The following is a 25,954-nucleotide window of genomic DNA, read 5'->3' on the forward strand; positions in this document are numbered from 1 at the left end:
GGAAATGCGACAACCCCGGGAGCGGCAGTAACACCAGAGGTGGCAGACAGAGACACCTCGGGGACAGGATCTGGGGCAAGGGCGGGAGTAGGGGCGGGGCTCGAGGCGGGAACAGGGACTTGGGCAGGAGAGGGGACAGGATCAGGGACGGGAGCGGGAACGGGCTCCTCATCTCCCGCTGCCAAGCCGCTAGACTGCGGCTCCCCTCGGCCAAGGTCAGCATCCGAGGGGACGGAGGCAGCAGGGACAGGGGAAGCCTCAGGGGCAGGAACGATGGAAGGGGCGGGATCGGGGGCAGGAACCGGCCGCTCAGCAACGGCTGTCGCCCCGAGGGGCTCGGCGGCCGTGCACGAGATGGGAGTCGCGGCCGGGCTGGCAGGTAGGGCTAAGGGTTCTCCCAGGACTAAGTCAGGAGCGGCAGAGTGGGGCGAGGAACCGGGAGCAGGAGAAGGGGGCGGGACTAAGCCAGCACCCGGATCGGGGCCCGCTGGCGGAGGGTCGTCCTCCCCCTGAGTAACCGGGGTCAGACCCAGGGCCTCGATCTCATCGAAAATGGAGGCGAAAGCGGTCCCCTCGGCCCCGGCCGCCTCCCCGCCAGTCACAGGGACAAGGGCCGCCCCGGCATCGGCGGCGGGGGGGACAGACGGAGCAAGGGCCGGGAGAACCGCTGCTGAAGCCTCCTCAGGCGTGGGCCCAACAAAAGGGACAGAAGTTTCCCCAGCCGCTGCCACGGCATCCACGGTCTCCATGGCCGGCACCTCCTGCTGGGCACCGTCCGGGGGCGCGGAAACAGAACTAACAACGTCGGCCCCCCGCGGCATCTTTCGGGGGGCCTGCTCTCCCTCCTCATCAGAGGGGAGGGAGAGAGCCCGCGACCTGCGGGCGCCGCGCTTCCCCCGGACGGTCACCCAGCCCCCCGAGGTGGAAGAGGAGGTGGAGGGCCGGTCAGCAGGGGCAGGGCCAGAGGGCAAGGGCGATGGCTTCGGGACTTGGGGCGGCAGGGTCGGAGGGACAGCAGGGGAGAGGGAAACCTCCCCCTGGGGCGGGCCTTTCCCCGCGGCTGGCGGAAGCTGCCCCGCCCTCTCCTCCACATGCCCCGCCGATCCAGGGTCGGCGATGGCAAGGCCCGCCTGCCCGGCCGTCTCTGCGGCCAGAGCGGGAACCGCGGCAGAAGGAGGAGGGGCAGCGGCAGCAGCAGTGTCCGAACCGCCAGGGTTGCCGGCGATGACAGGGCCGGCACCCTCCCGGGCCCCGGGGGTCTCGGACGCCCCTCCAGGCCGGGCCAGGGGACAGTCCCTCCGGACATGCCCCGGCGCCCGGCAGAGGAAGCACCGGGCCTCCCCCGTCGAATAGTGGACCCGATAATGGGCCCCCCGGTAGGGCACCAGGAAGGACCCCTCGAGCGCCACTCCGGCACCCGCCGCCGGTGGCAGCTGAAGCTGGACCTGCCGGCGGAAAGACAGGATGTGCCGGAGGGCAGGGTCCTTACAGCCCAATGAAAGAGAGCTCAGAATGGAAATGGGCTTCCCCAGGGTGAAGAGGGCCGGCAACAGGGCGGCGTTGGGGAGGTAGGGCGGGACAGAGGTCAAGAGCACCCGTACGCCCAGGTCCTCCAGGGGTTCCAAAGACACAAACACGCCCCCCACCGCCAGGCCTCGTTCCACCGCCTCCTGCGCGGCGGCCACCGACGCCAGGAAGAACACGGCCTTCCCGTACATCTTGGAGGCCGCCACGATGGCCGTAGGCCCCACCACCCTCGCCAACGCCCGCACATAAGTCTCAATGTGGGGCGAGGCAGGCACCAAATGGCAACGGACGCCATGCCTCCTAGTCAGCGAGGGGAAGGGGCCGTGGTCACCAGGTACAGGTCCAGAGGCGGCGGTCGGGGCGGACGACGCGGCGGCACGCAAAGAGGCGGCGGCCACCTGGGCGTATGCTCTGGGGGCCGGAGGTGGAGCACCACCAGAGCTGGTGGAAGGGACGGCAGGAGAGGGAGGGGCCGCGGCCGGTGTCGGGGCCGCAGCGGGGACCGTAGCCCCGCCCGCAGGAGGTCTGGCTCCACGGGCAGGGCCCTTGCCCTTCTTCCTCCCTTGGCCTTTCCTGCCAGTGGAGGGGGCAGCCGTGGCAGCGGCAGTATCCGGGACAGGGCCAGCCAAGGGGCCGGCCACTGGGGTGGGCGGGGGTTCAGGGGCAGGGGCAGGGGCAGAGTCCCCCGCCATTACAACCTGCAGCCGCTCCTCCCCTCCAGGCAAAAGACAACACTAGGGAAAGGCAACCACTCCCCCCCGCTAGGCTGCAAGCTGGGGAGGAGGGTGCCAATGGAGAGGGCACACAGGAGCGAAAAGAGAGGGGTGGGGCACAGGTACCAAAAAAGAAAGCCGGCTCCCCCGGCTACACTGGGGTAGGGGGGGGGACTACAACAGTGAAAGGGGGGGTGAACAGTGCAAAAAGGGGGGGGGCAACAAAACGGGGGTACAAGCGCGCGCGGGGGGGCGAAGGGGGGGGGTGCACCGGAGCAGCGGCTCGAAAACAGAATGGAATGTCCAGCCAGCTGCAGCCCAAGGACAAGGAGGGGTAGGAGGAAAAACTCCAGCCAGCCGCAGCCCAAGGACAGGGCCGGGAACACGGCCAGCAGGCTAGGAACCGAGGGGGGGGGGAATGGGCACCAAAAAAAAAAAAAATAAACCGAAGGGGCTCAAAAGGAGGGTGGTAAAATAGGGCCAACTAATACAAAGGGGGCTACAGGGAGGGGACCCCACCAGCGAAACGTAGTTGGGGGGCAGGAGAAGTCCAGGGCGGGGGAAAAAGGTGCACCCACAGCGTTCACGAAGCGCAGGCTCTGCCGTTCACTGCTGCAAGGAAACAGTCCCGGACGATGGAAATGGCGGGGGGAGCAAACAGCCCCGCCGAGGGGTGAAAAGCAGGTCCAGGTGGCACGCGGGGCGGTGGAGGGGTTGTCGGCAGCTGTCGGCGGTGGGGGTGGTGGTAGAGGGGGAGCAGATGGACGAAGGGGGGGGGCACCGCACCCCCCCCACACCCCCTTCAACAGTCCGCTACGGGGGACGGGATAGCAGGCTCCCAAGTCGACCTCGGAGCTTCCTGGCAAGCGACGGCTTCCAGTCCGAGGAATTACAAACGAGAGGCTCAGTACCGTCCACACTCCTAACGCGACCGGGGGCACCACCACCCCAGGAGCAAAGATGGCAAAGTCACTCAAAACACAGTCCTCAAACAACCCCCTCCACAATCTCCCGAACCAGGGACGCAGTCTCTTCGCACTCCGCGACGGAGGCAGCGGCTCCCACACAGGAACAGCAGCAGCAGCGAGCGGCAGTCAGCCGGCCGGGCAACCGGCCAGGCAGGCAAGCAAGCAGGCAGGTGGGCCCCCAGATGGTATCGGTGTTGGCGTTGGGGGGCCGATGCTTCTCCCTCCGGAGGCGAGGGCGAGGGGGGGGGGCAGGCCGGCAAGGCCCCCCCCTCCGCACTCACTCACTCACTCACGCAGCAGCAGCGGCAGCAGCAGCAACAAGGAGAGCAGCAAGCAGCAGCTGGAGAGGGCCAGGGAAGGACGGAGGGAGAAGGGACCGTAGGGAGCCAGGGTGGCTTCCCTCCGACCCTGAGGGTAAAGTGCCTTTCCCTCAGCCTGAGTGGGCGGGGCCAGCCCAAGCTCGCTCCACCCCCCGGAAGGGGAGGGGTGGAACAGGAAGTATAAAGGGCGGGGCCCTTAGCTCAGTTAGGGCAGCACCAGGGAGGGAGGCAGACGCAGACCGCGGGCTGCTCCCTTCAGAGCCTGCTGCCACACCAGGGGAGGCCCTGGACCTGTGGAAACCTCACCTGGAGGACGGACTGGGGCTGCCAGGACTGCCTGCTGCCGAGTACCCAGAGGAACTGGAGGAGCCGGAGGGGGAGCGGGAGCTGCCAGCAGCCGAGTACCCAGAGGAGCTGGAGGAGCCTGAGCCTGAGGGGGAGCCGGAGCTGCCAGCAGCGGACTACCCCGACGCACTCACGGGACCAGAGGGATTCGGGCGAGCAATCGGGTAGGAAGTAGCCCAGGGACAGAGCTGCACAGTGGTGAGTCTATGTAGCGGGACGACCCCGCTGACCCAGTGGTGGGACCCTCGTTCTGCCACTGTCAGGGCCCTGGGCTGGAGCGCAGTGGTGTAGGGTGGGCCTGCGCTCCCCTACCCGGCAGAGCCACGCCGGGACCTTTGCCGGCGCTCCCCTGCCTGAGGGGCGCGCCACTGACCTTTGCCGGCGCTCCCCTGCCTGAGGGGCGCGCCACTGACCGTTGCCGGCGCTCCCCTGCCTGAGGGGCGCGCCACTGACCGTTGCCGGCGCTCCCCTGCCTGAGGGGCGCGCCACTGACCGTTGCCGGCGCTCCCCTGCCTGAGGGGCGCGCCACTGACCGTTGCCGGCGCTCCCCTGCCTGAGGGGCGCGCCACTGACCGTTGCCGGCGCTCCCCTGCCTGAGGGGCGCGCCACTGACCGTTGCCGGCGCTCCCCTGCCTGAGGGGCGCGCCACTGACCGTTGCCGGCGCTCCCCTGCCTGAGGGGCGCGCCACTGACCTTTGCCGGCGCTCCCCTGCCTGAGGGGCGCGCCACTGACCGTTGCCGGCGCTCCCCTGCCTGAGGGGCGCGCCACTGACCTTTGCCGGCGCTCCCCTGCCTGAGGGGCGCGCCACTGACCTTTGCCGGCGCTCCCCTGCCTGAGGGGCGCGCTACTGACCTTTGCCGGCGCTCCCCTGCCTGAGGGGCGCGCTACAGACTCTGGCTGGCGGCCGCCCCGCCGCTAATTCCCCGCTGACGGAGGCGTGACCCAGGCCGGCCAGTGACCTCGTAGCTCCCCACTGCCCCCTAGCGGGTAGGTGGGCCGACCCCGATCACACAGCCCTTAAGGCAGTAATCTCCAATCAGGATGATCCTTATTGCAGAAAATGGAGACAATGTCTCTCCATAAAAGGCTGTCAGAAAACTCCTGAATTCCTTAACGTTAAAGATAAAAGGCTGTCATAAAGTCCAAGGAAATATTTATGAACGTACAGGGCTGAATAGGTGCAAATAGTTCAGAATTATGTGTTCCTCGTGCAAGAACATTCATTCCAAATGTAAACAAAATTGCTCCTCTGAAGTATTTGGCTGAGCCTGGGATGAAAGTGATGTCAGGGTGGAGACTAGTGAAGGGACTGAACTCCACCGGAGAGAGTACTTCCCTCTGTGCCTCCACTTACCACTGATAAATACATATTCTATATAAATCAGCCACTATGGCACTATTCGTGGGTGTTTTATTTTAACACTTCTTAAATATTATAAGTTCCTGTGGCTCCAGTGTTTGTCTTTCCTTCACTTTCCTTCTTGTAGTGCATCGTTCCCTGTGTCATTCTACACACGTTCCCTCCCTCCCAGCTTTCCCATTCTCCTCTTTATTTTCTAACCTATCTGTTCAAACTCTCATCTCCCCAACATCCACTCAAGCTCATAATCTCCTTCCCTAACTTGCTATGATTCTGCTCTATCTTGTATTAAAAATACAGGAAATTCAAAGTTAAGTTAAACGTAAATCACAACCCAACATTTAAAAATTTGGAAATGAATCATTAAGGCTCTCAAACAACCTCAACTCTGCCTCGTCAGTGACTCTAGCCTCTAATCTTTCTTCCTGGAAAATGTGTTGTTTTTAAGTCCTTCACATAAGAGTTTGCAAGATTAGGTCTCCATACTGAACTGGTGTTTCGATCAAGGGCTTTTTGTACTGGCTCTAGGACAATTTGTAAAAGCCAGTGTATTATCGGTTTAGTGAACAGACCACTGCTATCCCTTTGTAACTTTTTCCCCTTCGAGTGGTTATCCATATGCACAGTTTGCTGACGGTGTGCAATGTACCCCACTCACCCAGGTTCAGAGTCTCATGCACTTTGAGCGGCCTCATGTCCTGCACCGAGGGCATAAAAGGGTGGAGCAGGCCAGCCACCACTCAGTTCCTCTCATGCTTCCTGGCTTCGAGATGAACATGGGCAGTGAGCAGTGCTAACAAAATAGCTGGCTCTTTTCAAATTTGTGCATAGTATAGATAGGGATAGTTAGTTGTTGCTCATTGGCATTTTGGTTTTTAACCAGAATAGCTATTTCTTTCTGGTGCCAGGATGGCTTCTTCTAAGTCCCCTGGATTTACATCCTGCCCATCAAACAAGGGCACTATACCCTTTAATGTTTGGCATTTAAAATATTTATTTTGTCTGGGGGAATATCCCTGGAAAATGTTCTATTTGCAAGTCCTTCACGTGCAGGACCTGCAAATCTAGAGAAGCCCTGCTCCAGATGTACTTAAGGGGTAAAGCAGTGAGACTAGCTTCAGGCCCTGGGTCATAGAATCATAGAATATCAGGGTTGGAAGGGACCTCAGGTGGTCATCTAGTCCAACTCCTTGCTCAAAGCCCAACTTACGCTATCTTAGGTCCGGACAAAGCGTCTTTAGGACACATCCTGTGTTCCTACTGACAGTTGTCACAGACTTCCATCTGAACTAGCAGATTCACCTGCCTATATTTTTCTCTGAACCACCCGCTTCTAAGGCTGCTGCTATGCTCTCTATGTTGAATGTCAGACATGCTTTGGCATGTTAATTTGCAAAGGATGAAATCTTTTAGATCTTCATCCAGTTAGGTGCATAGATGACTGTGTGAGGGCCTGTTTAATAAGTGGTTAATATGGATTCTCCTGCTTCATTCAGCATTTATTCTACCAGAGCTTAGGCATCATGGCTGATATATTTCTGTTGTGGAAATATGTAAAGCAGCTAGGCTGTTTGGGGAGGCACAGTCTTCCCTACCCGGCCCTTCATACAGTTTTACACCCCGATGTGGCCCTCGGGCCAAAAAATTTGCCCACCCCTGCTTTAGGGGCAGAGGGACTTGCCTACTTTCAAATGTTAGGCTGTCTTTTATTTTGATCTTAACTCTGAATTACCTTGGTTTCTAATGTTTGATTTTGTTTGTTTTTAATAACTGCAGCATTATTATGAATTTAAAAAAACACTTACATGTACTGTCAACTTTACTCACAGATGTTAATGATTTGTTTGGTTTGGTTTCTGCCTGGGGATTTTCTTGATTATTTTTTTAAGACATTTTGAAATCTTTTCCATGCAAAGAAAGAAAGCTGGCAGAGAGTCCCCGGTGTTATGCAGAGAACAATGGGGGAGCTAAGTAACAGGGAACATTGTAGTGCTTAGAAGTACGATAGGGGCAGCCCCCGTGCCTCCGGATCCTGCGCCGCCGGAGCCCGGGAGGGGAAGTGCCCGGCCGGCGGCTGTGGTCCAGAGGCAAGGGGGCTGCCCGAAGCCGGTAGCGCTCGGGCAGCCCGGCTCTTAAACAGAGCCGAAGAGTCGGGGAAGAGCAGAGCCGCCACGGCTGGAGGCTCTGCTCCTCTTCGGCTCTGTTTAAGAGCCGGGCTGCCCGAGCGCTACCGGCTTTGGGCAGCCCCCGTGCCTCCGGACCCTGCGCCGCCGGAGTACAGGAGGGGAAGTGCCCGGCTGGGGGCGCAGGGTCCGGAGGCATAGGGGCTGCCCAAAGCCCGAGCGCTACCGGATTCACGGTTTGCTGGGCAGCCTCCAGACCCTGCGCCCCCGGCTGGGCGCTTCCCCTCCCGGGCTCCAGCTGCGCTGGGGAAGCGCCGGCCGGGGACGCAGGGTATGGGGGCTGCCCGGCAAACCCTGAAGCCGGTAGCGCTTGGGCAGCCCTTTCCCGGTGGCGGGGAGTGGGAGAGAGGAGGGGGCGGAGTTAGGGCAGGGAAGGGGCGGAGTTGGGGCGGGGCCAGGGGTGGGGAAATGGGCGGGACCAGGGCCCGTGGAGGGTCCTCTTTTTTTATTTATTAGATATGGTAACCCTAGCTAAGTAACAGGGAACATTGTAGTGCTTAGAAGTACGATAGGGGTTAACCAGTCTGTATTCCTCAGGTTCTGTTGTTACCAGGAGGACTGCAGGTTCTGGTGGAGCTTCTGAACTTTGCAGGCACTCTGAGTTGAGATTAGTGGAGAAACTCTGAGGGGCTACAGGAATTCCTGAGAACATGGGGAAGTCCAGCTGAATGTTTTGGCCTCTGCCAATTGCTGCAGCTCCACAATTTTCCTGTGCATTTGGTAGAACATTGTAGCTCATGCAAGTCATGGATTCCATGATTCTTCATATTTATCTTTAGCTTAACTCTTTTCCCATCCCCTTTGTGCCCCTCCATACACACTTAGATGAAAGAAGTTATGTTGCCGTGGAGAAAGGGACCTCCACATGTGTCTTCTGTAGATGTGATGGTTCTCACCTACCCTTTGCTGTCAGGGTTTTAATGGATGCATGCAGATTCTGCTGCCTACTTAAGAATGTTACACCCTATATACAGGATGCTGAAGATTATACCATCACATGAATGGGGGTTAAGAATTTCCCTCTGGAGAGGTACAGTAAGGGCTGTTCTTTGCTACCTCTGTGAGGAGCCCATGGAGAGACGGTCTTGGCTGGGAGTAGGTTGAGGCCAGGGACATTGAGCCAATCCAGTGTTATTACCATGTTTGTATACAGATGTTGAAGTAATTTAACAATGAGAACTTTTGACCTGTGAATAGGCCCTCTCCACTTCAGTGACTGATAGCAAATTGCAGAGGAAAGATTGATTGGTTGCTACTTCTGATGTCACAATGATGCTACTTATGAATCACCTGAGTTACTGAGCAAATTGCAGAGGAAAGATTGATTGGTTGCTACTTCTGATGTCACAATGATGCTACTTATAAATCACCTGAGTTACTGGCATAGCTCTGTCACCATAACCTCTAGGTGTGACTGTTAGGAGCTTTTCTTATTACAGTCTAGCTTCTTTAAATGAGTTGGAAATCTGATTGAATTATATTATATTATTAAATTATATTATTAAATATGGAATATATGAAGAGTCTGGGGTGGTCTGTCACTGGAATATTCAAAGCCAAGAAAAAGGTGAGAGAACAAGTGGTGAATTTTATTAATATTGTGATTTTTTTTTAATTGTTTTCTTTGGCAAAGTAAGAAACTATTTTATGCAGAAAATTAATGTCATTTAAAGTGTAACTCTGCTAAACTTGGAAAGTAGATTAATTTATTATACTGTGAAACAGGGATTTTTAGTTCCATTTTAAATGCCAATGTCAACCTGTTGGGTGAGAACCAAATCCACTTCAATTTAGGCTGACACAATTTATTTTAGCCTTTATTATATATGTTTTCAGACAATGCTATTATCACCTATGAATTACATAAACATGCAAAAAAAGATAAGACAAGAAAAGGAAATGCTCAAGTTATCTTTCTTGGGGACAGGGTGACTCTTTTCAAATCTCTGCTGTGCTTGGCTATTTTTCCTCTGTATCTTCTCCACTATTATGTCAATCGTCTATTTTTTTAATCCTCTGTTCTGTAACTTTGCACAGACTCAGTATAGCAAGCTACCTCATCTGTGTCTTTATCCGTATATATTCCACTCTAACCCCCTAATTAAAAGATTCTCCTGCATAAATCACAATAACTAACCCAAATTAATACATTTTTTGCTTATTCTGCTAAAACTTACTTATATCTATGTAGTTCCCAATGCATCTATTCCTTGCTGTCACGCTCACTGGCTCCATGCAGTTGTACTTGCATTACAGCAATTTTTATTCTTTTTACTCATCTGTTTTTGTGGTCTTGAGTTTTTACGTGTTGGACGGGTGGAGGATGAGGGATTGTACCTGACTTACTGAAAGCTAACAGCTCTCTTCTCTACCCTGCTCTCTGCTTGGTCAAGAACTTTATTTCTGAGACACACAAACCAGTTTTCTGATTTACAGACTGTTTCAGAAAAATCTGATGATCTAAAGCAGCAAAAATACATACAAAAAGCAAAAATTCCTTCCTATTTTCTTATAGTTTTATATATAATAATTTCTCTAACATTACTTAGTACATATTTGACTAACACAATTGATTACACAGTTCTCCAACAAAGCTTAACTATGTATGTGCTTGCTCATGGTGGCTCCATAATTTACAGTAGAACTTCAGAGTTACGAACACCAGAGTTACACACTGATCAGTCAACCACACAAATCTCATTTGGAACCAGAAGAACACAATTAGGCAGCAGCAGAGACACCCCCTTTCCCTCCCCCCCCCCCGCAAAAGGCAAATACAGTACTGTACTGTGTTAAACTACTAAGAAATAAAGCAAAAGCTTTTCAAATTATATTCAAGTAAATTGTTCATCTTCTGTTTTAAAAGCATCCAACCATGAAGATGATTTAAATCTTAGCAGCAGTTCACTTTTTTATTACCTTTAAAAATAGTTACTTGTCTTAAAGAAAAGATTTCAGAAAATAAAAATGTGTTCTGTGGAGAGAAAAACAGTTATTCTGCTAGGACAGCTTTCTGGTAAATTGGTTGTAAGTCTCCCTAACATGCTGTGAATACAATGAAACTGTAAGAGGCAAAGGAGCGACGGTAGTATTGTGTTCTGAGAAAATGTATAGTAGTGTGCTTTGGACAACTTTCAGACTTTTATCAGCAGATTGTTTTCACAATAGAAATTACACTGGGAATTTATTAAATGGGGTTTCAGTGTACTCTAGTTCTTTATAAACCACCAAAATTACAAGCAATCTATTATTTTAATAAAATGACAGATAAACTGAAACACTTCTAATAGGAGAATTTCCTCTATGACAGATAAACTGAAACACTTCTTATAGGAATTGATAGCATATTGATTTTCAGTTTAAAATTTCAGTCTAACCTACTTTAAACAATGAAAATTCTTCTGTTCTTGCTGTTCAAAATAGTTCACTAATTTTTTTCAGTTGAATCAATGTGCTGATTCCCTGTAAATTGAAAGTTGCATTGAATTTATCTCTTGTGCCTAAACACTTCTAGTTTTTTTTAGTTTTTGCTGCTCATTTATTGAAACTTAGCACACACTTGTACTATAGCCAAGTGTAATCTGTTATCAGTTTGGGATGGGATACCTGTGTGGGTGTTCACTAGGTCACGGAAGACTGTAAGCAGTTTTGGGGCAGAGACCATGACTTCCTCGTATGTATGTGGTCTTTTTTTTTTTTTTTTAACAGTGCCTACTAAAGTGGGGTTTCAATCCTGATTGCGGGGGCGGGATTGCTATTGTAGTACAAATAATAAATATTCCCCTTGCATCACTGTGATTTATGATTAAACTTTTTATAGACTGAAATGATGGAGCAAACCATGGAAAGAGTACAGAAATGGCAAAGAGAAGTTGAAATTAATCGTCGCTCCTTAGAAGAGAAAAGAAAAGAACGGGAAAAGGTAAGACAAGACCCATTTTTTCACAAGTTTAAAGTTGCCTCCAGACTGCTTTACCAGAGTGAACAAGTTGTTCCTTGAGTATTTGTCCATGTAGATCCCACTCTAGGTGCATATGTGCCTCAGGCACGCAAGATTGGATTCTTCTTCTTTGAGTCTTTGCTCATGTTGATTCCATATTTGATGTGTGCGCGCCCCCTAGGGCCGGTTTGGCAACCTCTGGAGCCCTGTGCTTATGCGCTGGTACATTGGGCCCTGCTGGCCCCATGCCCTCTCAGTTCCTTCTTTCCACCAGTGACGGTTGTTGGAACGCTTCGTGTTTTCACAAGTCCGATAGTGGTTTCTCTAACTTTGGACTCTGGGTTTTTCTTGTATATCGTTACTGTAGTGTTAGCAGTTAGCATTTAGGAGCAGAATCCCATTAGGGACATAGCCCCAAGGACGGGGTATGGCCGGGTCCGTGGGGTTTAAGCCATGGGCTGGGTGCAGCAAACCTATGTCTATTAGTGACCTGAACACGAGCTGCCTTAAGTGCCTCAGAGAGGCGCATATTAAAGAGAAGTGTAGGATCTGCAAAAACTTCAGACCTCGCACTCTTAAAGACAGGGATATCTGATTAAAAGCCATGTTGATGGAGGCTGCCCTGTGCCCTGCGTTGGAACCATGCCGCTGGAGATTGTGGTGCTCAAGTGTAGTTGGCTACAGCAACTACACTTCCCCAAGTGAGGGACCTTCCTGGGACCAAAGTATTGTATTCCTGGACCTAATGATCTCCCCCCTGTCCCTTTATCACCTCTCTATCAAGACAGGATTTTTGGTGACTGTTATCTCTGCTCAAAGGATAAACTAGATTTAGGCGTTAATGGCAGGACCTCTTTTACTATATTTCACAAAGACAAGATGACTGTTCTTTGATCTCGCCCTAGGTTCTTATTCAGAGTGGTCTCAGGCTTTTGTTTGCATCAGGGCATAGACCCTCAGTGTTTCCCCCCAAACCTCATTTGACTCCTGGAGAGGCAAAACTTCATATGAGTGGTGTCTTTAGGGCACTTTTCTACCACCTCCATAGAACAAAGCCTTTCCATAACTGGCCTAGAACTTTTTTTGTAATATTTGGGACAGGTCTAGAGGGCTCATTATTTCAACCCAGAGACTTTTGAAATGGATATTTGACTGCATAAAGTTCTTCTGTGAACTAACTAAATTAGATCCACCTTCTCATATTATAGGGTTACCATATTTCAGCAAGCAAAAAAGAGGACGGGAGGAGCCCCGCCCTAGCCCCACCCCCGTCCTGCCCTAGCCCCGCCCCTCCCCCTCCCACTTCCCGCCCCCCTCAGAACCCACAACCCTCTCCCCAGCTCCTTGTCCCCTGACTGCCCCCTCCTGGGATCCCTGCCCCTAACTGCCCTCCAGGACTCCGCCCCCTACCTAAGCCTCCCTGCCTCTTGTCCCCTGACTGCCCCCTCCTGAGACCCCCCCAATCCTAACTGGCCCCCTAGGACCCTACCCCCTACCTGTACCCTGACTGCTCCAACCCTTATCCACACCCCCACCCCCAGACAGACCCCTGGGACTCCCACACCCCATCCAACCACTCCCCACCCCCTGACAGCCCCCCCAGAACTCCCGACCCATCTAAACCCCTCTGCTCCCAGTCCCATTGACTGCTCCAATTCCTCTCCCCACTCCTGCCCCCTGACAGCCCCTCCCAGAACTGCCAACCCCCCCCCCTCGCTCCTTGTCCCCTGACTGCCCCCTCCTGGGATCCCTGCTCCTAACTGCCCTCCAGAACCCCACCCCCTACCTAAGCCTCCCTGTTCCTTATCCCCTAACTGCCCCTTCCTAAGACCCCCCCCAACTGTCCCCCAGGACCCTACCCGCTACCTGCCCAAAACCTTATCCATACTCCCCCAGAAAGCTCCCCCCGAACTCCCAACCCCCCCGTCTCTTGACTGCCCCATCCAAAACCTCCCTGCCCCTTCTCCAACCCCCTGACCCCCTTGTTGTTGGCCTTCACCTAACGTCTCTGTGAGCTTGCTCAGGAATGCCCGGAGCCGTTCGTCCCGGCAGGCTGGCTGGCAGGGGAGGAGGAGCGGGGGCAGAGCTCCAGACTGCCAGAGGCGATCTGCGAATGCAGGGAGGGAGGGAGGGAGTGAGTGATCTCTGCTGCAGGGGGGAGGAAGAGGGGCTCTCTCTGGCTGTCGGAGCCCCGTGTAAGTGGCACCATCCAGCCAGCTACCCTGTTAGCCGCACGCGCTCTGCATGGGGGGTAAGTCCGGACATTTACAAATTCCCCCCAGATGCTATTTTTAGCTCAAAAATCCGGACATGTCCGGGGGAATCCGGATGAATGGTAACCCTATCATATTAAAGCAAACTATGCTAGGCCCCAAGTGACATGGGCATGCTTGAGGAAGGTTCCTATGTCAGAAATTTGGTAGGGAGCCAGTTGGAGCTCATTGCCTACTTTTATTCAGCACTACTCGCTAGTTGCAACTACTAGATCTGATGCCCAGTTTGTTAGGGCAGTCCTGCAGTCTTTATGTAAATTAGACTCTTGACATCCCCCTCCATAGGGAGATAACTGTTAGTCACCTAAAGTGAGATCCATGTTAACAGATAGTGGGAGACTTACCTTACAGTAATTCTGGTTCTTCTGGCTGTTCTGCCCACATGGACCCCACGACCAGTCCTCTTTCTCTACTATTGTGAAATCCATTAGTTTTGGGATTCTGTATTGGCAAAGAAACTGAGAAGTGGCTGGGCCTGCTTTGCCCGCAGTGTTATGTGTGTGTGAGGGGGGTGTGTGTGTGTGTGCGTGCATATTAAGATACCTGCTGATGCTACACTGTGCACTGTCAACCCAAAAGAACCCAATCTCATGCACATGGGGCACATGCATACCTAGAGCAGGATCCATGTAGCCAAAACAGCTCAAAAGAAACCAGTTAGTGTAAAGAAAATAACTTTTTTGTAATATGATATTCTGATTTTGCTACTAAGGGGCAAACTTTAGTAGCTCATATTCAAATTGAGGGAAAGTTAGTGGGAAAATATTTTAAGTATCTCCACTCTGATCTTCCCTCTTTTATTTTTTTTCTCCTTTGTCACACTCTCCCTTGCTACTTTTATTTGGATTTTTTCTTTTCTTTTAGTTTGGCAGCTGGATGGATCTGCATTTGTTAGTGAAACAATTTATTGGCCTACCACGAATTAAATTGACTAAAGCCATGTTCCCTACCTGTTGATAATAGTAGTCTGGTGGTTATAACTTGGTAATTTATAGTTAGATGATAAAAAAATCAGAAAAAAGTGTGAACATTTTGCTAGTAATTGGCTCACTTATTCCTGAGTGTGACCCTCGCCACCTGCATTCTTCTGCTCCTGGCAGGCCAGCCCAGGGTAGGAGTGGGCCTTTGGAAAGGGTATGAGGGCAGAGGGGCTGGGGGTAAGTGGGGGAGACATAAAGATTTGGGGAAGTGGATCACCGGGATCCAAGACGGTTGGGGACTTCATAGGATGGGTCTCTGGCTGGCAATGAGAGTGGGAACAGGCTGTGGGGGTACTTGAGGACATGGGATGGAGCAGGTGTCTTGCTGGAGGATAGGAGGGTGCTTAGGAGAAAGCAGAGGGGAAGCACTAGCACTTCACTACCTTCTCCATCTGACAAACCTGCTATGATTTGTTAGAGGGGAGTCCTGCAACTGCTGCCAAGAGAAGTTTGGCAGAGAGGTTTGTTGCCAGGAGACGCCACTAGTGCTTTCCCTTCCCTATCTTCCTCCACTTTCTGCTCCCCCACTTAGCTCTCTCTTTTCCTTACCAACCTCAACACCCTCTACTAAAAGTCCTGTGCCCCTCATAGCCCTATTCCCCAACATAAATTCCCTCTCAAATTCATGTAGAGCCCCAACCATAAGGACCGTGGGGCTGGGAAGAAGCCTCAAAAACTAATTATACCTGGATGGATATCTACTTTGCATCTCCTAAAGATTACAGGAGATGGGCTAGATTCCTAAGGATTTTAGGAGGTGTGCATTAGTGAAGTTCTGCTCCCCCAGAACTGAGGCGGGAGGAGTGAATGCCCCTCTATCAAATTTCTGTTGCTACTCAGTCTTATGTTAAGTCAAATTGAAAAAAACTAAGGCAGTTTCCTCACAAAAAACATTTTTACAGCAGTAAGTTAAACATGTAATCATAGCAAAGAAGGGAATTTTTCCCCCAAAGGATCATGATTATTGGGGATTAGTCTGGTTGCTTAGTTGTAATGCTCAATGTTGTTATGGAGATCTACTTTTGAATTGATACATAAGCTTCATTCCAATATTTGCTAGTATTTTTTTGATCCACCTGTATTGGTGTAACAGATTCAGTAGGCTACTCTGATTGGCCAAACTGAGTCATGGCCATTAGTGGCCATAACCGAATTTAGGCTTTACTTAAAAATGGTTTTTAAACTCTTTTTGCTTCTGTAAGAGAGGGCTTTAGTGTAATTAGTAACTATTTACAGAGACTATTTACAGTCCCTCCCCCATGTTTTCCAGTGTTAATAGTTATAGTAACTTGACTAGAAACATGTAACAGGAGTGTGTTTCTCCCTCCGCCCTCCCCCTCCCCCATCTTCTACATTTCTAGGAAGTATTACGTCAGCTCCGTGCCTTACAGACAGTGGCCCAGCAGTGCAAGGAGATGAAACTCAACCAGGACTTGCAGCAAGCCAAGAACGATTACGATGGTCTACGGGCAGAACTTGACAACGTAGGATTTTTAATATCTCAACTATTCAAATGGAAGTGGTGATGCTGAGTTTTTATTTTATGTAAAATTTTAACTGTCCTCTTTTTTGTGTTTAAAGATCTATACATGACTAATATTTAAGTGCAACTAAATACATCACAGGTCAGAGCAAGCTGCGCTATGTTCCTGTCACAGGGTGAGCTGGTCCATTCAAAGACTGGGGCACAGCTGCACTTTTTCTCAGGTTTAGCCCATCTCCCTGTATGATGGGAATGAATACAAGGGTCATGTGACAGAAGCATGCATCTAAACCAGGCCTGCTGGTTTAGATGCATGGCAGCCTGTAGTCATTCAAGAGAGAGACACCCCCACACACCCCAAAAGTTCAGAGAGACACACTCTCTCTCCTTAGTTCCCAGGCAGAGAGCCTGTGAAGAGGACAGGTGACAATTTTCCAGAACTCTAAGGCAGAAGACTTTGGGGGGAAGAGATTTACAAGGAACTGGAAACTGTGCAGGGATAAGCCTCCATTGATGGACCTGCAGGATGCAGAAATCCCAGCTAAGGGAGGGGCTGGACTGCAGGGATGGGCATGTTCTGATAAAAACCTGGAAAAACTTGAGGCCTTATAATCGGAAAAGAATAATTGAGGCTGGTAAGGGTATGTTTGAGTGTTGTGTTATGATAATAAACCAAACTGGAAGAGAGCACTACTGTAAAATCGCCACATGTGATAGCTGGTTTGATGCAAGATTGAAGGTAAACTGAGGTAGCAGATGGGCCCAAAGGCAGTTTGGGGGTAATGCCCTGGAACCGTTCCCTTTAGACTTGTTCGGATTTGAGCACTGCTTCTTTTCTACCCACACTCTCTAATAGAAAACTGCTTTTTTATTTTTGATACACATGGTCTACACTGACTTAATACGGAGGTTCTAAATTTGTCCACGATAGCTGTCCGGCATAGCTATGTGTCATCCTAGCTGTGTGAGCACATTAATCAAACATTTTCTACAGCGGAGAAAATAATAACCACTACACATACTCTTCTTTCCATGTTTACTCTTGAAACACTCGATTCATACTGAAACTTGGATGTCTAAAGGTTTTTATCCAGAAAAGCGTACTCCTTTCTAGAATGGAACAAAATTATTTCATTCTCATTTTTTTCTCTCTTGATGTTGGTAATAAATTTACTTCCTTTTTAATTTGGAATACTATAGAGCTCTTATGACAGATATAAAACAGATTAAAAAGGTTGAAAACCAATTAGAATTTGGTGGTGTCACAGTTATGGTCTTGTTAGCTTCCTGGTTTAGATAGCGATATAAAGTCAGGTGATAAATTTAAGATTGAGCATAGCACTACACTAATTTCCCTTTCCCCCGAAGAATGTAGTTCTGGAGACAGAGGTGCAAGCTGAATGTCTTTGTTGGTCCATAAATACAGGGAATTAAGGTGTACAAATACTGGTTTTTAAGAACATGTAACCTATTCCTTGAATATATAGTAAGTGGAAAAGGTAGAGTAATTTGTCAATCTCTTGATATTTGTGTGAGAGAAATAAAGCATCTGACTTGCTGTACCCAAACAAAAAGTGAGAACTGTATTTCTTCCGACATTTGGATTGTACAGAACTGAGTCTAGTTTGGTATTGATCCTTTCTGTTTGTTGGCTGTTCAATGGCATATTTGGTGATAGCTGATCATCAGTCCAACACCTAAACGTTACCTCTCAAATGAGCAGTTGAGGACTGAGTGGGAATGGGGAAGCATCTTCTAAACCTAATAGGTGCTTGCTTTGACAAAATATGTTACGTTAAAAAAAATTGAGAGCAAGCGTTAAATCTGCTGCCCTTATGATTGAACTTAAAAGAAAGCTCTGGTTAGGATTCCCAATGATTAACAGACTGTACTATAAATATTGCTTAAATTATGAATATATTTATACATTACAACTATATACGTGAAAATGTGCCTGAAAATATTTTTCATATCCTTGCCCAGTCTTGAGTTAAAGATTTGTGTTACCTTAACATGTACTGGTTTTGGTATGATACAGAATCTAGAACCCGGGACTGGACAGTGAAAGGAGGATGGATTTTTCAGATATCTGGCCTATTTTTAATTGTACTTTTTTAAAGCCATCATGCTGAGTTTCAAGGATTAGGGCCAAATTCTGCTCTTAGTTATACAACGCAGAAGTCAACAGTTACTCCAAAGTTCTCTTTCTGTAAGAGGAAGCAGAACATAGCTTATTCTTTTTGCTTTGTTTTATAACGGATCTTTGGAGCTCATCATTGCAAGGGACATCAGGAATTTTTAATTTTTTTAAATAGATTAAATATGACTACAAATAAAATGTGATGTGTTTTCCTCATAGGCAATAGCAGTGAAACAGCATTTGGAAAACAACTCCAATGAGCTTACAGAGAGGCTGTGCAGAGCAGAAGAGGCTTTACTGGCAAGCCAGTCAAAGCAAAATGAGTTGAGGAGAAACTTTGAGGTAAAGAAATCAGAGGGGCAACTGGAATAATTAAGAATTTAAACTGGAAATCAGTAAGAACTGGTGCCATTTAGGCCTTACGACTCACAGGGGAACTCTGCAAGCTGTGTGTTGGAGAATAGTGTATTTCCACCAGAAGTTGTGTTTCGATACTGTCTTAATCTGGCTGTCCTTTTTTGGACCATCTTAAAACTGTGACAATGTTCCTCCTCTGCCTTGGTGAGCCCTGCGCTTATTGGCGGATTTGCTCACCTCAGAGATTCACGGCAGCCCTCAGTTTGGATACTTTTGTGGCTCAAACCTGCCGTTCATTCAGCTAACCTCATCACTGGCCAGCATGGGGAAAAGGAAGGAGAACAATCCCCGCAGTCTCTGCTGACCCACCTTGGGTCAGGGGGACAGGCCAGGGACCTTCCCCTCTGGTGGGACTCACAGTCCAAGTCAACTCCTCTTAGGGTGACCAGATGTCCTGATTTTATAGGGACAGTCCCGATTTTTTGAGTCTTTTTCTTATATAGGTTCCTATTACCCCCCACCTCCTGTCCCGATTTTTGACACTTGCTGTCTGGTCACCCTGACTCCTCTTATATCCAATAGGGGGAAGGGAGAGGGGGGAACCTGGGCCTGCCCTCTACTCTGGGTTTCAGCCCAGGGCCCTGTGGATCGCAGCTGTCTACAGAGTTTCATGTAACACCTGTGTGACAGTTACAACTCCCTGCGCTACTTCCCCGTAACCTCCTCCCAACACCTTCTTTATCCTCACTACAGGACTTTCCTCCTGATGCCAGATAGCATTTGTACTCCTCAGTCTTCCAGCAGCACGCCCTCTCACTCTCAGCTCCTTGCGCACCCTTCACTGACTGAAGTGAGGTCCTTTTTAAACCAGGTGCCCTGATTAGCCTGCCTATCTTAATTGATTCTAGCAGCTTCTTAATTGGCTCCAGGTGTCCTAATTAGCCTGCCTGCCTTAATTGGTTTCAGAAAATTCCTGATTTTTCTGAAACTGCCCTGTTATCTTACCCAGGGAAAAGGGACCTGCTTAATCTGGGGCTAATATATCTGCCTTCTCTCACTCTCCTGTAGCGGGCCCCTGCCCTGTGGACCCAACCGGCCTCCCCGCCCTTTCACCGTAAGCCGGCTATACGACTTGAAGCTGGTTCGTTTCCAGACTGCGCCAAGGAAACATCTATACACGCTCGTGCTCCACTCCCTGCACTTCCTCACTCTCGTGTCACACCCCGACACAAAGTGGCGGGACCTCCTGCCACTTCTAGAGGGTGAGGAGCCCCGGTGGGCCAGCCTATACTCCACCCTGCTCCCAAGGCCTGCCGGGGATGTCAGTTGGCAGCTCCTTCATGGGGCCGTGAGCACGGGCATGTACTTGGCACGGTTCACCCCCGTCCCGGGACACCTGCCTCTTCTGCGGCGTGAGGGAGACCCTGGCGCACATTTACCTGGAGTACGCCAGGCTGCAGCCCCTATTCCGGGTCCTCACGGATATCCTGTTGCGTTTCTGGCTGCACTTTTCCCCTCACCTCCTTATTTATGCACTCTCTATCCGTGGCCCCACAAAGTCATGGGACCTCCTGGTCAACCTCCTCTTGGTCCTGGCTAAAATGGCCATCTATAAAACCAGGGAGAGGAGGTTGGCGGATGGAGTCTCCTGTGACTGTGGGGCCTCTTTCTGATCCTCCGTCCATTCATGCATCCGGGCAGAGTTCCTCTGGGCGGCGTCCACTGACTCCTTTGACGCCTTCGAGGAGCAGTGGGCACTGTCCGGGATTCTCTGCTCAGTGTCCCATTCAGGTTCCCTTCGGACCCTTTGACCGCACTCCTGTCCCTGTTATTTCATTAGTTGTCCCCCAAAATCACTTGGTTTCTAGGTCTTGTGGATCCCCCACTAAGGCTGGGGGGATCTTTTAGCAGTGGGCGGGTTTTGGCCCGCCCACTTCCTGGATCCCAATAGGATCACTCTCTTGTAGCCCTCTGGCCCGACCCTGTCACAAGACCTATAGATGTGATACAAAATAAGGCCCTGATCTTGCAGTTTTTGCAATTGATTCCATGTGGACTGACTCCAGGCACAAAATTAGTTGTATGGTCAGGGTTTCAAAAAATTATTTTGCACCAGCTATACTACAGATAGGGTTACAGTTCATATGGAATTATTTCTCTAATCTAATTATGTCGTATGGTTCAAAAGACTTTGTTTAGTCCTAAAAATAAAATATATTAAATATCGGGTTGAGTTCATTTGGAAATTCTAGAATCATTAGCTGCTTCCTAAGTATAAGTGTGTTTGGCCTAATTCCAAGATTTCGTGGAGGAATGGGTACTTTTTTGGTCACACAATCAATTTAAAGCAAGAGAAAATCCCCAAAATGATTTGTACATTTTTACTTTTTCAAGCACTATAGACTAGCATTATCATCAAAATTCTAACTATGAAGCCAGATCCTGACCTGGAATATATCAGCATAGCTCCATTGAAATCAATTAAGTTATTCCAATTTACATGAAAAGGATTTGGCTGTAAATTTTGATTTAAAAAAAAACTTGATTGTAGATTAAAAGATTTTCCTTTTAATTTGGAATTGGAAGGAAAATGAAAGGGAAGAGAAGTCAGAATAGTCATAGAAGCAACAGCCGAGATTTTTTTTTTTTAAGTTCTTATATTGTGCCAATTGCTGGTGTATCTGAATGCTTTCCAGAGTTAAGAATAATTAAGGTGACTAGCATCTGTTATTTGAGGTTTCTATTTCTCCCATATCCCCCAGAGCAGTGGTTTTCAACCGCTGGTCCACAGACCCCTGGGAGTTTGCAGACTGTCCAAGGGGTCCTCGAAAGGTTGTCGTTACAACGGGACAGTGGTTTTCAACCCGTGGTCTGTGGGGATCCACAGACTATGTCTAAGATTTCCAAAGAGGTCTGCGCCTCCATTTGAAATTTTCTAGGGTCCGCAAATGGAAAAGAGGTTGAAAGCCATTGTCCCAGAAGGTAAAGGGTGTGTGGGGGGGGGGTGAGGGGAGTGTAAATATGAAAAATGGTGATGTTAGTTGTCATTCTAAGTTTTTGCAGGAGTGAATTTCATAGTATTGGGCCAGCTCCTGAAAAAGCCCTGTCTCCTGCATGTGCTAGTTTTACTTCTGATGTGTAGACAGTTGTTCCCGAGGAACACAGCTACTGAAGTCTGAGAGAGTAAGATGGTATTTTGGGCCCATGTTCTTTATAACTTCAAAAATAAAGACAGATTTGATTGAGTGTTCTGTTGGGGAATCAGCAGAGTGAGTGAAACATAGGACTGATGTACTCAAGTGAACCTGTATTACTGAGGAGGTGTGCTGCTGTGTTCTGTAACTGTTGCAGATTTTTCAGGGCAGATGCATTCGAGTCTAAATACGTTGGATTTCGATTATTCAAGCAAGAGTTAATGATGGCCTATGTGATTGAGGCCAAATTGTAATTGCAAATGATGGGATGGGATGTACATGAAGGTGGGAGAATGCATGTCTTGTAAATGGTTTTGTGAAAGTCCAGCATCAGAGCATGGGATTTTTTTGCAGCTATGTTAGGTTGTTGGTTCCAGATTTTTGTTGAATGCTTCTTAATCAGAGCCACTTGTGCTGAGTCACAGCAAGAGGGGCGGGCCATTTAAACCCCTTGAATTTCATTGGTATTTTGAACACAGGAAGCTCAGAATTCCTGCAGCTTTGAGACATTTGTCATACATCAGCATTGTCTAAAAATTTTGTCTCTTGACAACTCTGTATTTTAGAATGATTGATGATAGAGTGTGTGTGTGTGTTTCTCAATATAACAGTTGGATATTTTGGACTAGGAGGTTGTGAAACAAAAGGAAAATAACTAGAAGCAGCAACATTTTTATTCATGTTCTTTGGGTGACTTCTATCCTGTGTCAAGATCTGCTATGGGCAGGCAACAGGGAACTGGTTGCAGCTCCCTGGTTCCATATCCTGAGCCAGCTAAGTACTGCTGTGATCTGTGCCAACTGGGAGATGTCCCAAAAGGATTGTCTGCCCTCTGAGGATTGCCAAGAGTGCAGTTTGTGTTCCTAAATCATGTAAGTGCTTAGAAACCAAGGCCCAACTTTCCAGAGTCTTCATGGGACTCAGAGGGGTAGTATGCCACATCACACTACTCTCAGTTTATTGACTTAATCGACTGTTTTGTAACTAATGTTTTGTTGTAGGAAATGAAGAAGGAAAAAAACCGTCTTTGCTGCCAGTCTGATGAAAAATCACAAAAAATCCATCAGCTGGAAGAAGCACTAAAAATAGCCCAACACCTTCTAAAAGAGACCCAGAAGGATGCTGAAGAGATGAAAAGTGAGTGACACATTTCTACCTATTTAAATCCTGTTACAAACTATTACTTCAGTGTGGGGGATCTGTAAACTTCATTATAAATGGTGATTTGAAGCATCCCCAAGAAATAATAAGTTCCCACTGTGTGATATAGTTAAATTAACTTTCAGCTAATACACGCAATTCTCTGTCCAAACTGAGATGGAACTTCTTTATACAAATATACTAGCTCATCAAATTATATGGTTTTAAAGCAATTAAAAATGAGGACTAAATATGTCCCAAACAAAACTATATGGTCAGCAAATTAAATACTACAATGTGCTCCTGTGTTTTAAAATCCCAAGCAAACAAATATACCTCAAACTATTATCCTTTAGCTTGTATATGGACTCCATGAGGCTAAAACGTGATGAAATGTTACCCGCCGAGCCCTAATTTGACTTTTCCCTACATTTGTCTATCTGGTTGGGAAAATGCATTTTTCAGACTGAGGTTTAAGAGAACAGGTAATTCTGCTAACTAGCCATTGTAAAGAAGGAGACTGCTCCCACTTATCGCTGTAGAAGTCTAACCTCACTTAATGAGATTTCAAAATTAAATTTATGGACCTAGTCCTGCTCCCATTTTAATCAGTATTTCTGCACTCTCCAATCCATGAGGCCATCCAAATAACTGCTTTGCATTTTGATCTTATTCTTGGCAAGTGGCAACACTTTCGGCTAGCTAAGAAAATGTAATGCCTTCTAAGTCCATTTTCTTGCTTTCGCTATCTTTAATTTAATAAATTTGTTAGTCTCTAAGGTGCCACAAGTCCTCCTGTTCTTCTTTTTATCTTTAATCTGTGGTTCTTAAGGTGTCAAATGGGAGCATTCTCTCAGTTTTCTGGAGGGAATAATTATGAACAAAAAAATAAGTCAGAAGATGTTTGTGCTGTAGCTCTTCACTGCAACCAACAATAACTTGTCCTAATTGAAACATAACTGAATGTGGGTGCCCAGAGTCCTAGGCTGTCACCCTTAACCCCCGGACAGTTCTTCCTCTCTAAGAAGTCTCTGATTATCCTCTCTAGTTATACCTTTTCCCCCTTGTAATGGAGTGGGACTCACCCCTGCAGCGCCTCCTTCTGGTCATCCAGGGACTTAGCTCATTTCTAGCCAGAGCACCCTCTGATGGTCACCATCCTGCTCGACATTAGCCCCCATGTCCCTCCCGGACCCTGGTGTCCTCCCCTGTCAGGGTCCTGCCCCCAGGAGTAATCCACTATCTAGGGATTCCCACCCAGGGGAATCCCCACCCCCTATCCTCCAGCTTGCCTCAGTGGCTACTGCCAGTCACCCTCTAGCCCTGTTTCACTAGGGCCGGCTGCAGTCTGTAATGGCCACTCATCATTGGCAGGGGACTTTGGACCTGCTGCCTTTCCCTACAACTCAGTACCTCTCTGGGCCTTGGACAAGGCCCTGCAGCCTGGGGAGTTGTCAGCCTGGAGCTCCCCAGCTCCTCTGGCCTTTCCCTAGCCCTGCTTCATTCCAGTACCCTTAGCTTCCCCAACAGCTAGGTCCCTCTCCCTTCAGAGCTAGAGGAAGATTGACTGAGTGTTTGGCTCACAGCCCTTTTATAAGGGCCAGCTGTGGCCTGATGGGGGCATGGCCCAGCTGTAGCTGCCTCCCCAATCAGCCCAGGCTTGCTGCTTTCCCCAGCCACAGCCCTCTGCAGGGTTGTTCCAATCCCTTCAGGGCTAGAGCGGGCAACCTCCCCGCTACACTCCCCTTTGAATCACCACCCTAAATAATCCTTCTCCATCCTATGTGTTGACATAGTTCAAATATCTGTTGATTGCTATCATTTCCCTTCCCCTCTCTGTGCCCCTCTTTCTCACCAAGTTCTGGGTCTTGGAGACATTGAATTTTCCTTGTCCTGTAGGAAGGGAATGCGTAGTCTTGTTTTATATGGTAAGTTGGTGTTATTCAATAGAATTCTCTTTGCAATACAGGAAATCTCTTGTATTGTCTGTCTCTCTTAATTTTACTCCATACATCAGTCCATCAAACACCTTGATCATTTTTATATATTCTGGATTTTGAAGACAGGAAAATGGACAAATAGGGCACCAAAATTCTTTATCTAGCCATTGATACTGTTACCTGTCAACCATGAGTTTCAGAGTACAAGCCATCAGACCTCAGTGAAGATGGGCTGTAGAAACAGAGTTACAATTGTGAAGCATAGAGCGATGTGACTAGCAGTATGTTCTTTCTGCAAAACTGAATTCTGGCAATGCTATACAATGTCATGGTTTGGGAATAAAGGCAGTTTTAGAACACATACGTAATTATATTCTGAAATACTAAGAAAATTTATTGATAGGTGGAAAATTGAAAATTGTCAATATTGCCAGTTTATAGTGTTACCCATAAAAGCTAATATTGCATATTTGACATAGTTTGCTTTCACAAATTAACCACTTAATTTTTTTTATTACTATAGATAAGAGTTTGTCTCAGAAAATAGAATTGGAAGCACAAGAAGCCGAGCTTCAGCATTTAAAAAGCAACAATAAATTGCTCCAGGATTCAGTCCAGGAGCTACAGCTTGAAAATGGAACTCTTAAGGACATTAACAAGGCTTTAGAAGAAGAAAAAGTAGACTTATTAGAAACAAACATAAGTTTTTCAGATAGTTTAATAAGGCATTCATACTTAAGCTTTTAAGAGCCAAAATATTTATTTGTGTCCTTTTTAATATCTAGTCTCTATTCTAATATAACATTTGCTATAACTTCTCCATTAGTAGCATGGAAATCTCATTAAATCTGTTATTTTATAAACTTCTGGCTATCAAAGATACAGGAGGTCTTTAGCGGGACACCTGAAAACATGATAAAATGTGCACGTTTTGTCTGTACCGTGGCCCAGCTTTTCTCCTCATTTGGAACAAAGAGGTGATTCCTCTCACCTGTAGAACTGGGAGGTGGACCAGTGTTGTTGCTGAAGGCTCCAGGACTAAGCTCCATCCTTCACCTCAGGCCACCAGAAATTGTGTCCACCAGCAGAA

The 25,954-nt window shown here is 48.7% G+C and overlaps 2 protein-coding genes across 9 annotated transcripts in view; one reads left to right on the forward strand and one right to left on the reverse strand.

The window, feature by feature from the left end:
• The window catches only part of LOC135982473 (centromere protein F-like), a 240,687-nt gene that overhangs the window by 33,223 nt on the left and 181,510 nt on the right, over positions 1–25,954 (reverse strand). The gene's annotated exons all lie outside the window — the stretch shown is intronic.
• Positions 11,103–25,954, forward strand: part of LOC135982472 (centromere protein F-like) — a 78,758-nt gene continuing 63,906 nt past the window's right edge. For 3 of the 6 annotated variants that reach the window (XM_065589357.1, XM_065589353.1, XM_065589358.1), the window contains exons 1-5: positions 11,103–11,339; positions 15,972–16,094; positions 18,453–18,575; positions 22,786–22,921; positions 25,388–25,542. In XM_065589357.1, coding sequence (XP_065445429.1) covers positions 11,244–11,339; positions 15,972–16,094; positions 18,453–18,575; positions 22,786–22,921; positions 25,388–25,542 — 633 coding nt within the window. In that variant the 5' untranslated portion in view covers positions 11,103–11,243. Of the gene's footprint in view, positions 11,340–15,971; positions 16,095–18,452; positions 18,576–22,785; positions 22,922–24,655; positions 24,853–25,387; positions 25,543–25,954 lie in introns of those variants that run through there. The other 3 variants (XM_065589356.1, XM_065589354.1, XM_065589355.1) reach the window with 3 other exon arrangements.

The sequence above is a fragment of the Chrysemys picta genome, chromosome 3 (assembly GCF_011386835.1).
Source record: "Chrysemys picta bellii isolate R12L10 chromosome 3, ASM1138683v2, whole genome shotgun sequence".
NCBI lineage: Eukaryota > Metazoa > Chordata > Testudines > Emydidae > Chrysemys > Chrysemys picta.